Consider the following 14856-nt stretch of genomic DNA (forward strand, 5'->3'; position numbering starts at 1 on the left):
ATACCAATCTTGCTATATCTTTAAGATAATCCTTCTAAAAAGAAGAGGCATGTACTAGTCTCCACTCTGAATTCAAGAATTTAAATAAAATTATTACTCTGGTCTTGATTAACTTGTTTGGGTTGCTAAAATTCCGTATAATCTGCTGATTGATAAAAACAGCATTAAGTTAGTTCAGCACTTACTTTCACATTAAGGAGTTTGCCAGAAGACTGTTACTAGATTTTACCATTTTCAGAATTAATAACAGCACCTTTCAAACTAGAAAAATATCTCAGATCCATTGAGTTCACATACTTCAAATATGTTTTGTACTAAAAAAATTAGAGCATTTCATTAAAAAATTGATATTATATTGACTATCAAATTAATAGAGAAAATGGATCGTTGAAATATTATAAAGGTATCATTTAATCTATAATTTTTACTACATCTCTTCCAAAAACTAGAACCAGAAGTGCTGACAACTGATTTTCCATCACCAGCAATTTTCCTGATATACCCACCCAGGAAACAAGATGTGAATGAGCTATAAAAATGGCCAAAGATGAGATGACAGGATAAGAAAGTGGCAGGGCTAAAACATAGCAATAGACCAATCAGGTGCTACTTTGGTTCTACTTAGTGGTTCTTAAATGAAATTGTTATTATTCTCAACATCAACGAAGCATAGATACATTATCATTGGTCTTCTATGCCAATATATAAAATGAATCCTGCAGTTAACCTTAGGATGTCTGTAGATGATCAAGTCTTTATAGTCAATCATTATTTGATAAAACAAGATTTAATTAATCATCGAATTAAACAGACTTAAGTTATATTAGATAAGAGGTGGATTCAGAGTGTAATTTTTACATTATATCTACATAACCTTTAGTAACTCAAGTTAATCAAGAGTATAAATACAGAAATGTATACCTGTGGTATAAATACAAAAATCAAATGGACCAGATTTTCGTGCAGAGTCCTACTTTCACATATTCTTTTCTCCCATTGTACCAGTAATTATATATTAATATATGTCTAACCATTTGGCCAGATTTCTGATACAAAGAATAGAATCTCAATATTATTCAATGAAAAGGGGGCTGGATTTGGAGCCAGGTTCCGAGTCATAGCTCTGACACTTGTGACCTGGTCAAGTCAGGTACCTCCTGAGCCACAGTTTCCATACTTGTAAAATGAAAAATAAATCTCAGTGGTGACACTGCCTGCTGCATCACCTTTCTCATGGTTATCATGAGGATGAAATGAGATTCTATATTCGAAAACATTTTTGCAGATGTAAAATGGCACTGTCTCCTACAGGGTACAGTCTACTTTTTAAGGGGATTGCATAATGTTAGTTAATTACATTTTTCGAATATTCAGTGAGCTTTCTTGTGGTTGGTATTCTGGTCATATCAAAATAATGTTTTACTAGATATTAACACCACCTAAAATAGCATTTTTATTAGAGTAAGATAAAAGCTCGTTTTTAAAACTTGACAACACCTCTAGTCCTAATTAGCTTCAGCTCAAGATAGGTTTGGAAACTTTTCTCAGATTTAAGTTCCCTTGTGCGAGGAGGGTTGACTGCAGAGGTGAAGTGGTTCTATATTCCAGTTGCCATGTTTATTTAGTTTACAAGTTATAGGCAGTTTCTCCTTTTTTTCATTTAATCTTAGTGATAGTTGAGAGTATGGGGGCGGATTTTGTTTTTGTTTTGTTTTGTTTTTAATTTCAGTTCTGGCCAGGAATGATGGATGAACTCTCCGAGTTGAGAGAATTCTATGATCCAGATACAGTGGAGCTGATGAACTGGATTAAGTAAGAGGATTTTTTTAACCTTTAACATTTTAAGAGTCACTTATAGACCTCCTCTGTTTTTTGAGGTTTTTTTAATTTGTTTTTTTCTGAATCTAATTCTGAAAAAACATTCATTCTTATTAAATTTTTCTTAAAAACTCTATTTGGAAAACTTCTTTCCATTCAAGAAATATTCTCTCCAACTATATCCCATGAAGAAAGTAAAATAACTTTTTGGAGAGGGAAACAGAATCGGGCTATAAACTTCAAACCACTGACAGAAATGGAAATAAAATTTTATTTATCGTCTGTGTTAAAACTTACAGTTTTATACTCTCTGCCAATTTTATCTTTATTTTCATTTGAATACCATTCAAATTTTCTATTAATGCTGACATTTGAAAATATTCATTTCTTGTTAATTATTTTTAAATACAGTGTAAACTACAGTTAATTTGAGTCATAATACCTTGGTTCAGATTTCATTTTAACTAATCATATTGCCCAAGTCTAGGTCTAGAGAAAATTTAAAATACAAACACTGGAGATTTTTTTTTTGAACATCGTGATGCTTTAGCACTGTATTGGTTCTTATTTTGCCTGCACTTTGTTGTTTTGCCTCAGCTTTCAGAATCAGAATGAAATTCGTGTGTTTCAAAGCTTTGTTAATGTAACACCTTCCATCAGCAGAAATAAACTTTTCTACCCAGAGCAGCATTCCCATGCCCTTTAATAGTGTATTTCCCTACTTTGTAACCAAAAAGCAGCTGGGTGATTATTCACAGGTGAATAGATGTTGCAAATCTTGTGTGGCGTATTCTGAAAGCATTGGCTGTATTGTCTCCATCACTTAGAATTTTAGTAGCCATATTGGCACTTGATCATGACTAATGTTTACTAACCAGTACAGTTTAGCACTGCTTGTGTAAAAAGAGATAGTAAATGTTTGATAGCTTAGGTCTCTTGAGTACAATACATGGATTTTATAGAGATTTATGTCTAAAATATACATGTGGCTTTGGTCCCAATGTCAGACTGGGTTTGACTAAATGCAATGAGTATAATTTTTCACATATTTCTAGTGCTGAGAGTGCTAAGCAGTACTTTGTCTTTATTTAATTTTAAAATCAAGGCAGACAATTACAGAATAATCTTTCAGTATTTATTGTATATAAGAAAGGAGGGTTATTCATATAAAGGAAAGCTAATTATTTTTGCATTAATATAGTCAACTGAAAATGTATGACATGTGCATCTGAAGGTGAGGCTGATACTTTCCATTTTTAAGATTATACTATTGAAATTAATGCTGTAGGACACTCACTTTCTGGTAACATCCTGAAAATGGTAGAACTTTCAGATCTGCCTGGAGTAGCATTGTAAACATCCCCACTTCCACTCCCCAGTCTTTCAGGAATTAATTATAGAGTCATTAAAAATTTATTCTAGCAGAGCCCTGGCTGTCTCAGACTGGATATACTTATTTATAGTGTCTTTATTTTCATGCCTTCACAGAAAATTATTTAAAGTAACATTTCTGGCTCTGGAAAAAAAAAATCATGGGTGAGAGATTATTCCAGGTGTAAAGAAAACAGTATGTTAGTCTATTATTCCTCTCATTTGGGCAAAATAGTCTTTGTTCCTTAGATTCTCCTTTTACTAACAGCTCCTCTCCCTTTGTAGACATGCTATTGACTTTTTTTTTTATAATTCTCAGCAACTGAAGGATTTGTATTGTTCCAAAAAATTGGTTCTACTGTGATCTAATCTTGTCTGTTATCCCCTAAAATTCAAATCTAAAATATCATTTTTGTAAAAATAGCTGCTAGGCATGTTTGTAAAATAAGCTTTAAGTAATGATGAATGTACGCCAAAATAGGATCTATTTAGACATAAAAGTATGTTTGTTTAAATCAGCATTTACATGAGCTCTGGTGTGTAGGCTTCAATTCCAAACACAAGTGAATGTGCTTTAATATTCTTTTTACCTGTCCTGATTTCTTCTGGTCTCAAAACATAAAATATGACCTCACCTTCCATGTTACTACTTGTGTTAGTCCCACAGTGTCCATGATATTATTAAGTATGAGCTGTGCTGGAGAAAAGTTTGTAGCCTGAGGATATATGGAATTCATCTGAAAGCAAGCACCAGACCTCTGAAAGGGACTCATCACTGTCAGTGAGGGATGCCTCAGTTCTCTCTATCCTGTCTGCTGGCCTCAGATAAAGTGGACACACTTAGATGTCTGTCCTTTATCATTGCAGTCACAACAGCATCTACTGGGACATGGGGCACAGCCTCAATTCCAGGATGACTGCCCTCGGGATGAGTCAGAACTAGAGAAATAATGACATGTGGAAACCCTAGGGTACATCTCAAGTGACACTCAATTTTGGCACAGGGCAACTCTTCTGTGAAGTGTTGAGAAGAAGCGTATCCACCATCTCTCAGTCTCTGCTTCATGTACTTGATACTGGGGTAAACCACACACCTGCATTAGGTATCTCTGTTGTGCTCTATGGAATCTGAGCTTCCTTTTGGAGTTCGGACTTCCCAAATATTCATTGCGGGGTTCTCTGCTTTGAAAGTAAATTGAAAGGTGCCATCACCTCAGCAGGAGTTAGTTACTTTCCTTTCTTTTTGAGGGGACTGGCTATGACCTTTTATAGGCTAAAGACATATCCTCAAGAAAGAATGAAGGATATTGCTTTAGGGTAACACTTATTAATATGAGAGAGGTCATACCAAAGGGATTGGATTTCGGTGAAAACATTTAACTCCTGAATATATGAAGTTATTTCACATCTGAAACTGTGTACTTATTAAAGCAATTCAACAGTTATTTATTGAGCACCAACTATGTATGTGTAGGACACTGTTAAACATGTAAACATTGGGTAGCAATCCATTACAACTGCCTCTTAGAGTAAACGTTGAAACTCAGCACGATTCTTTTTTTTTGTCCTTTTTGTGACTGGTAAGGGGATCACAACCCTTGGCTTGGTGTGCCCGCGCGCTCAACCAGTGAGCGCACCAGCCATCCCTATATAGGATCCGAACCCACCGCGGGAGCGCCACTGCGCTCCCAAGTGCTGCACTCTCCCGAGTGTGCCACGGGGCCAGCCCAGCACGATTCTCTTGATTCTTTTTCTCCTATATTCTTACTTTTAACTCCATTTTAAGATTTTCGGAGGCTTAATAGGTTTAGTGGAAAAATTTGTTTTAGAGTTCTAATTTTTTGTAATAGAAAATTACTTGGAAAATTTTTAGTAATAGGAAATTGTTTTATACATTTCTGTCTTTAGTTTCTTAAAGGAATGGAGGTTTAAGTGTAAAACAAAGAACATTTAGGGATTAAATTTCTCTTTTTTATCAGGACATTTTGACATTTTAATTAAAGACATTTTAATCTACAAGGGCATTTTGTTGAAGTCAGGCCCCCAGGATATGGTAGCTTCAGCTGCCTTCCTTATGAGAACTAAGCAGTCAGCTTACCCTGTGCCTTTCACACTCCTGGCCTATGTGTGTTCACCTGGCTGCCTGCTTTCCACGTTATATGTGGGCTGCCACATACCTTGTTTTCAAGCAAATTTAAATGCATATGTTCATGTTTACCCCGTTTCTCTGATAATGTTTCCTAGACACAAAGGTTAAAAACCTTTTTGGTTTTCTTTTTTTTTTTTTTTTTTTTTTCTTTTGCCTTTTGGTATCTCTTACAGCAAAAACCAGGTGGTACTATTACAGATTTTGTGTGATTAGGAAGCACATTTTCTTCAGCAAGGCCGAATGCAGTAGCAGTCTGTGGTCATACCTCATTCCTTTGTGTCATTGAGTGTTTGATTTTTGGTTCCTGAAATTTTTCTTTGACATTGTGTAATTAAGATGGACAGACCCGTAGATTTGAATATTTTGAAGTATGACATTTGAGCTCCTTGGCTTTAGGAGATGTTCACTGGAAATAGTCTCCAGTAATGAAAACTGCATGTGCAGTATTTTCTCAATGGGTCTGAAAAAGTGTACCAGATTTCTTTCACATTTAATCAAAGCAGTAAGAATTACTGTATGTTTTAAATATGATGTAGGCTAAGTTCAGACTTTAAATGCCTATAAACCTCTTTTATATTTAATGAATCATTTTGTAGTATTTGCATAATTCTATAAATTTTTCAAGTGTAGATAAAGCAAATGTTCACACATTATCTTATAATGCTCAGTTTACCCATTAGTTCAACAGTAATTAACTTGTTGAAGCTTAGAGCTTCAAAAATAAATGAGATTATTTGTTCAAAATGCCATCAGGTCTCCCTGGAATGACATTTAAATTATATAATGTAAATCCGTTTGACCTGTGAGTCCTTGTCATTATTTAGTGACATTTCTTACAGAATAAATTGTTGGCAGGTTGGGCAGCCTGCTATGGAGCTTGGCAGAGAGCTATAAAAACAAATTATCCTTTCATTTTATACATCATTTGTTCAAACATTTGTAAAACTTGCTTTGTTTTTCTATAATAGAGAAGTGTCAGTCAGTGGTTAAAAACACATTAGCTATTTTAGATACAGACCACAGACTATCAGGCAAAAGTGTCCGTGAAGGAAGAATGCCCAGCATTATATCTGTCATTGTGCATATTTTAAGTTAAGGATGAAGAATCCCTTCTCCCTTTGCCTGCTAAGTTTATCACAGAAAATATAAAATACAGTGAATATAAAATACAGTTTTTTGAAGTTTAGAAAATGTGATTTTTTTCATTTTGTTCCACTTTGCTTGTTGCTTTTACTTCTGCATTTACTTTACCAGTAAAGTTAAATATTTAAAGTAGCAGTGAGATACCCCAGATTTACCATGGGGCTAGCATACAAAACCAGGTCAAAACAGAATAAAGTGAATAAACATCATCTCTGCTATCCTCGGAAGTCAATAGTTTTCAAAGCAATATTATTTCTGATTCATTTTATAGGTATTAGAGTATTTGTAGTTTACTATTTTAAAATAAACCAGAGGCCTCAGTAAAATAGTATTCAACAATCCAGAGGATTGCTGCACTAACAGTATAAACAGATTACATTTCTTTTAAACTTTCTGACTTTTTGCTAATAAGGTCAGACATTAAGACATGTTAACAATTTAACGGGCTTTATTCTAGTTTTTCCCCAGTTCCTCTAAGCAGTCATATGACATATCACCTTACTCTGCTTGGTGATGGCTCTGCTGCTGCCTTGGGGCTGTGCCTGCTGGGGGTTAGGGGGCAAGAGTCACTCAGGGCTCTTAGAGCTTTCTGAGGAAAGATTATCTTTAAAGTCTGGTGTGTTTAGTTCCAGCATAGCTACAGGCCCACACTAAGCATTTGTAAATATGTGATAAACTAATTACTGGTTTATTCTTAAATGTTTACCTGTAATGGGAGCTGAGTCTGACTCTGTTAACCTGTCTTCAAGAAGCTTACTAGTTATCATATCATGTTTGCCAGCCCAGCACATAGTAAGCCCTCAGTAATATTTTCTGAATAAATAAATAACTTTATAACTCCCCAGCAAGCAGTTCAGGACTTTTGACATTTAAGCCTTTATGAACTCTGTAATTCATCAAGGCATTATGATTATAGTCCAGAAAGCAGGCTGAAACCTTGATCATTAGCTGTGAGTAGATAACAAGGTCTGTCTTATCTCTGCTGTAATTATAAAATGCACACTATAAACAGCTCTGTGCATCTTTTTGCTGCTGATTCCTATTCAATTCAAAAGAGTGATGCTTAGACAGCCTTGTGATTTGAAAGGATGTTGTAAGCTCAGCTGCTGGATTTATCTTTTGTGTAGAAAGACCAGCTTGGCATTCTTTAGGCAGCAAGACTACAAACCAAGATTGTATGCCTCCATTAACTCTCGCCTCTACCTCATGCTCTGCCAGATGAGGAAGCCAGATTCATCTTCTTTCTGCATTCTAAATCTATCTAGTTCAGAGGACCCAAAGATAGCCGCTTTGGGGCATTCATATGTGATGTTATTGCATCATTTAATGCAGTGAAATGACTTAAACTGGTTGAGAGGGTATAAAAGGAAAGAAGACTGGTTCTGAAGAATGATGGCTCTTTAATATTTGTTCATAGTCTCTCTAGCAGTTATTGGTACACTATACTCGTAAATGAGGGTAGCACAGTATACAAGGCCCAGAATAAGTGCTTAGTAAGTGTTAATTGAATTAAACTGAATTTCTGTAAAAACTTTTACTGGGGAACTCTGCACCTTTACATGTTTTCATTTAAACCCTCCTATTCCTCTGACCATGTGGGCATATGTCAAAGATTCCCTATAAATTGTTAGTATAAGGGGACAAAGCAAACATCTGTTTGTTTCTGTGTTCCTGGGTCTGGTTGTCAGAATGATGACTATCAAGCATAGCCAAGCTCACATAAAACTTTTTTTCTGTTGGAATTCATTCTAGACCCTGGCATGGGTAAGGGAGAATGCAGATTATATGTCAGTTCCTTGTATTCTCATTGTAATTTCATCTACTTTTTTTCCTCACTTATGAAAGCTTATTGGAATGCAAGTGAATACGAGTGTCATTGTTAGAAAGAAAATCTTGAATCTTCAAAAGTAAATTATTCGTAAATGTCACAACTTGACTTGTAGGACGTCTTGCTCATAGACATCCAGAGGCCTTTGTTGGATGGCATTCATGCTGTAGTCTTAGCATTCAGTTGGAATAAATAGAACATTCTGATGGGATATATGAATATGATGTGATGAGGCTTCTCTTAGAAACCTCAGCCCCAGAGCAAGTTTCATGCCCTGCTTTCCAAAAACATTGAGAACAGCCTACTATAACTTTTTCTGCAGAGGATGTTGAGTTTTAATGATTTCAAATAGATTCCTCAAAACTGTCTCCATCATTTTAGCTCAGTTCAGCAGGCATAGACTCCTCTTTCTTAACAGAAAAGGATCAGTGCATATTGCAGTATTCCTAGTGGGCATCTACAGGAAATTCTGTGTTGGGGAGAATCCCTGGAAGAACTGCTAGGTTCACAATAGAATAATACCTCATTGGTTTGCAAGTGACTCCCAGTTTTCAGAAAAATGGAAGGGAATTAAATCAGCTACTAAGATTCTTTTTTCTGGGGGTAGAGAATGCTTTCATTGTATTCTGGGAGTCTTCTTGGTTATCCGTCATTGTCCCTTACATCCCACTAGGAGGCAGAGAATTATAGCTTTGTAGTAATAGGAAAGTGAGATCGTGATTTAACATTAAGGTACCCTGTATTCTTTAATCTGCATATAGTTTTTCATAATGAGAACTAAAGAAAAGGAATGTATAAAATACTTGTATTTTCACATCAGAAAATTTTTACATCCCCATATTGAGTAATAAGATATTTGCTATTTCAGCGTCTTCTTTCCATGTTTTTTGTTTTTATTAGTTAATTTATAGTAATATCTGTGATCTTCTTTGCTTGTTTTAAACTAAAGCCCTTGGAATTTACCCATGATCACTTGTAGTTTCTAGTTTTATAATTGTTATGTTTTACTCTAAGCAGCCCTTTCGTTAAATTTAATACAAAAAACAGTTGCAATCTTTTGAGTTCTTTTTGTTAGAATCTGCCCCTCTGGAACAGTAGCAAGAGAGGATTATGAGTTTTAACCTACAGGCCTTAGACCGAGGAGCTACCTGTCTCCTAAGACAATTCATTATAAGTAAACTCATCAAAACAGTAAGTTAAAAGTTTCCCAGCTGTTCTAGTGAACAGCCAAAAACAGATGCGAACAGTTGACATAAAATAGTTTGAGTGTAGTCAAAACCCAAGCAACGTCCTGTTTTTTTCCAGACTCTTACTTTCTGACATAGCTGGATAATTCTGAGAGAGTGTGATTTTGTGTTCTTTGTTGTCTTTGAGGAAATCTAAGCAGTGGGGTTAATTCACACTCTAAACTCTTTTAGCTCTAACACTCCGATAAAGGCTGTGTTTGCTGGAAGCATGCAATTGCTGGCCGGAGTCAAGCTATGCACAGGAAGGACCTTAACCAACCACCCGCACTATGAAGACAGCAGCCTAAGAGAGCGAACCAAAGCGGTGAGGACCCACCTGTACCTTTTCTCGCTTCTTGTAGAACAGCCGTGGGCAGGGCTTCCCTATATTTGGTACAGGTGAGGCTTATTGCCACACACCTCCAGCTTGTAGGTTATGAGGGGAAGTCAGAACTTAAGTGCACAAGGTTTGCATCTCTGGTTCTGTGCTTCAGCCTGACTCCATCCGTTTAGCCATGCTCTTCAGTCCACGCATTCCTCTCAGAGGAGTAACTGAGAAGGTAAACGCCTGGAGATATACAGAAGAGAGCATTTGGGAGCAAACCCCTCAGAGTTTTTGAGTTGAGAAGGGAAGGAGAAGGAGTAAAAACGTACTGGTCATGTTTTTGTGGACCGTTTTATGGACCATTTCTAATGGATGGTGTTTTTGATGCTGGGCTTGTTTGTCTTTAATAGATAACACAGCCACATAGTTCAATGTTTAAAACATTCAAAAGGGAATATAGTGAATAGTCTCCCTCCCACCCCTGTATTCCAGCTACTGGTTCTCCTCCCAGGAGGCAAATAATGTTACCAGTTTCTTGTGTATCCTTCCACAGGTATTTTATGCAGATACAAATATGTATAGTATATACAGATATATTAAATTCTTTTCCCCCTTTTTTACAAAAGAAGTAGTGTACTACATCTTGCTTTGTTTGGCACTTAATGTATTTGGGAGATCATTCTATATTAGTGTATTAACAGCTTGTTATTTTTAAAGCTGTATAATATTTTATGTGGATTTAGCATATTTTATTTAACTGCTTAAGCTGTTTCCCTGTCTGTTACAATTATATAAACAGTGCTGTAAATAATAACCTTATATATGCATCACTCTTTACAGGTACAATGTATATTGGCACATCAGATTTTATGTATGTGGAATTGCTGGGTCAAAGGGTATGTCAAAGGGCATTTATAATTTAGACAGATAGATACTGTCAAGTCATCCTCTGTACAGGTTATATCAGTTTACATTCCAGTCAGCAATGCAGTCAAGTACCTGTTTCCCTTAATCTTTACCAAAAAGGTTTCAAACTTTTTAATGTTTCATATTGGTCATTCCTTAGTGTTGATAGTTGAAAAGTTGTTAAAAGAGTCTTGTTTTAAGGTGAGATTTAACCATCCTAAAAAGCAAATGAATGTTACTGAGTCCCCTGTTTTTTAATGAGAATGATCTGAAGGTAGATTCCTGCTCAAATGGGAATTTTTCAGTTAGTCCAAGTGTTCCAGATAGTTCTAAATTATCTAAAAGGATGGGGGGGGGTTGTCCCTGACTCACCAGACACAAGGTGTGGTCAGGAGGTGGCCTATACTGCTTAGACTAGAGAGCAGCAGGAAAGACATGTCAACTGCGCAGCTACACAGGGAGTCCTTCTGTGCCCTGCCCTCTCCAAGATCCAGCCCCTGTCTAGGTACCAAGTATTATGTCCTAATCAAAGTCCTAGTACTCTTCTTCAGTGATGATCTTCAAATCCTTGGAATGCCTTCAGTCTGAGAGCTTGTGCTGGACTGTAGGATGACCTCACAGTTTTCGTGGTAGAAGCAGCTCACCTCCCTGTCATTTCATTTGTCTGTATGGACACACTGAGTTACATCCTCACTTCCAGTCCCTTAAGTAAAGAACCTATCATTAGAAGCAGAGAAGGCAGTAACTCTCTTCATGACCCCCTCCACTACCTCTCTCTCTCTCTCTCTCTCTCTCTCTCTCTCTCTCCCCCCCCCCCCCCATTGCCAAGTGCCAGAATATAGGACACTCACAGTCTGTGTATATTCACTTAAGGTGTATGATGCTGGTGATGAATGTGAAGGGGGCGCTTTCTGTTGAACTGCCACTGGGTGCTGCAAGTTGCTCTTGTTCCAGGAAAGCATGAGAGGGAGAGATAAGTGTCAAGGTCTCCTGATCAAGTGAGATGCAGTGTAGCGGCAGGAAAGCAACAAGTGCCACACCAGCCTAGGATCAGAGTACGGTCTTTCCCCACCTGCCATTAACAGAAGCTGGATCTCCTCCTTACTGGTACATGTACACCCCAACTGTACTATCACCCCTGATGGTACATCACAACCATTTTAATCTGAAGGTCCCCTTGTATTAGTCCATTTCTGTTGCTTATAACAAAATACAAGGAACTGGGCGATTTATAAAGAAAACAAAATTGATTGCTTACAGTTTCAGAGGCTGAGAAATCCAAAGTCCAGGGTGTATACATCAGTGAGAGTTGTTCTTAGTCGTGGCTTTATAGCAATTCAGGGGTCTCACATAGCAGAAAATGGCAGAGCAGAGAGAGGATAGTTTCTCATGCATTCTCATTTTGAAAACCCTCAGAACCATGCCCCTGACCACCATTATTAAGCCATTCGTATGGCATGGTCCTACAATCTAATCACCTCTTCAAGGCCCCCACCTTTCAATTATCATAATAGAATTTCCCACCCTCAACTGTTACAGTGGGGATTCAGTCTCGGTGTGGTTCAGGGTGGAGGGCATCCAGTCTACAGCATCCCTTTTTATAGAGACTGTGTCTTATCTACTCAGCTGTGTATGTACCTTGGTGAAGCATTCTTAGAACTGGCATCTACTGATGAATATATTCATAATTTAATACATTCTAAATCCAAATGTTTTCAGCATGGCTCACATTCCCTCTTCCCAAGCGTAAGTAATTACAATATTCTTTTGGAAATCTCCCACACACATCCCAAGACTACAGATGAGTAAGTACAGCAGTGGCCTGGGCCAGGCGGGGAAGACCTGGGTGTTTAGGTCTTAGATTCAGCCATTATGGGAGGTTACATCATATTCCTTGATTAACTCACTGGTGGTTGAGTGGTATTTTTCTAGATTCCATTTTAATCTCATTTTGAAGGTTTATCAGATATATGCAAAGAGGTCTCCAGAGGAAGTGCATGCCCTCCTAAGGTCCTTTGGCACCGACTATGTAATCGTGGAAGACAGCATCTGCTATGAGCGAAGGCACCACCGGGGCTGCCGGCTTCGGGACCTGCTGGACATCGCCAATGGACACGTGAGCATGTCCTGTCTCGCCACGTACGGGGAATCTCCTGGAGGGGGTGGGATTCCAATTTGAATCTTGAGTAACATAAATCTTTTTATACTTTATATCTAATTGAGTTATATTATGAATCAAGTGTTCATTTTTCTTTTGCATTCTGCAGAACGCCCTACCTTGGCACTTCAGTGACTGCCATAGCAGCTGGGTAAAGGGAGGGATAAAAGGGGAGCTGTAGGTCCCCAATTTCACATCAACCAGAGCAACTCTGCCTCTGGTTGGTTTGTAGGATGGGGTTCTTCATAAAATTTATTTTTTAAGGATTTTGCTGCTAAAAACAAAACCTCGGTCTTTAAAACCACTGCTCTAGAGCATCATATTGGCTTGTTCATGAGTGGCTGTGAGAGCGGTCCCATCCCCCTCTCCTAGCCATGGTGGTAGATTCTCACTGCTCTATCTGCTCTCTCTCCCTGGGTGTCCTTTTGTCCACTGGCATATGTCCACAAAAATGACCTATGGCTAACATTACACTCCAAAGCAGAAAAACGACAAACTATTTCTCCTTTCTCCTTTTGAGAAAATGTTCTTGAAGCTATGCCAGGTCTCAAATAGAGCAAACAAAGATTTTCATCCTTTAATGGTGTGGTATGTGCTGTAATTATTGGTATCAAAGCTGAAAAATATTTGTAAATGAGTGGAACAGAATGACAAACCTAGCCTAAATCTAGAAAAAAAACTTGACTGTACAGAATTTGAGGTTAAGATTTTTGCCCAGGGAAAATAGTAGTCACAAACTATCTTGAATTCAGAGGTGGAACAGACCAAAGACAAGCATTTAAATTTTGCTTTGTGTGTAATTTTTTTAACTAGTCCATCTGATGAGTTCAAGAACTTTCTCTGGTCATAGTAGTTTTCTGTATTTTGTTTTTGTGAGAGAGACAGAATAGTATGTTCCTAAGAACAAGGAGATCGAGTTCTATTTCTGGCTTTGCTGTTAATGGTGATCCTGGTGTGTCACTATACTTTTCAGCCTCACTTAATACATCTGAAGGTGGAGAGGGATGGACCAGATGATCTCAAAGTAGCCACTGACATTGAAATAATACAATATTATTTTACTAACATACCATTCTTAAACCTAATACCTATCCCTGTTTCTGTTGTCCTTTCTAAATATTTTTCCCACCAGAATTGTATTTGGATTTGTTTTGGTTTTAGATGATGGATGGCCCAGGAGAGAATGATCCTGATTTGAAACCTGCCAACCACCCTCGCTTCTGTGAAGAGATAAAAAGAAACCTGCCTGGCTTTATGGCACACTTCACTAGAGTATTTCAGAACAAAACATTCCATGTTTACAAGCTAACCAGAAACAAGTAACAAAATTTCCGTCCAATCTCTATTTTTGATACAGTGAAAGTGTTTCCTAACAAAACGATAGATCACATTTCTTATGTAAGTAGGTAGCCGGTACCTTAAAGCTGTGATAAGAGTAAGCTCTACAGATGTTTACACAAGTGTTACCATCTTTGAAAGTATCTTCTACAAGTTTGTCTTTTTGTCTTGTCTCTATCTTCTCCACTAATGTTCTTTAGCCTAAACGTTCATAGCTTCCTAAGAGTGACCTAGTTTTGTTATTGGAAAGAACAATGTGTGTTCTATTGATAGCTTGGACAGCACATATCATGTCAGAAAATAAGAACCTGTTAATTTTCAGGCTTAAGACAGCTATGGTTGAATCGAATTGAGAGGATGCATAATTAGATTATTTAATATTATTTCAATAATGAAGACCAATTGATGGCTTTTTAAAAAGCTTTTTATGTCCTGTTTCACCTTAAACTTATGTTTTCCAATTGTCATGCTTTTAACATTAACCAAAAAATCATGTCAGGTTCTTGTATATATATTCAACATTTTGTTGCATTCTGTCTGAAATATAATGTGTAGCACTTCAGTAGTATGCATCATATATTGAGAGAAAAAGTG

At 37.1% G+C, this 14856-nt stretch overlaps 1 protein-coding gene across 1 annotated transcript in view; it reads left to right on the forward strand.

The window, feature by feature from the left end:
* DPY19L3 (dpy-19 like C-mannosyltransferase 3) overlaps positions 1-14613 on the forward strand; it is a 66871-nt gene extending 52258 nt beyond the window's left edge. Inside the window, exons 16-19 of the mRNA XM_063112454.1 lie at positions 1730-1812; positions 9728-9860; positions 12724-12882; positions 14086-14613. Coding sequence (XP_062968524.1) covers positions 1730-1812; positions 9728-9860; positions 12724-12882; positions 14086-14247 — 537 coding nt within the window. The 3' untranslated portion in view covers positions 14248-14613. The remainder of the gene's footprint in view (positions 1-1729; positions 1813-9727; positions 9861-12723; positions 12883-14085) is intronic.
* The last annotated feature ends 243 nt before the right edge of the window (positions 14614-14856 follow it).

The sequence above is a fragment of the Cynocephalus volans genome, chromosome 10, assembly GCF_027409185.1.
Source record: "Cynocephalus volans isolate mCynVol1 chromosome 10, mCynVol1.pri, whole genome shotgun sequence".
Classification (NCBI taxonomy): domain Eukaryota; kingdom Metazoa; phylum Chordata; class Mammalia; order Dermoptera; family Cynocephalidae; genus Cynocephalus; species Cynocephalus volans.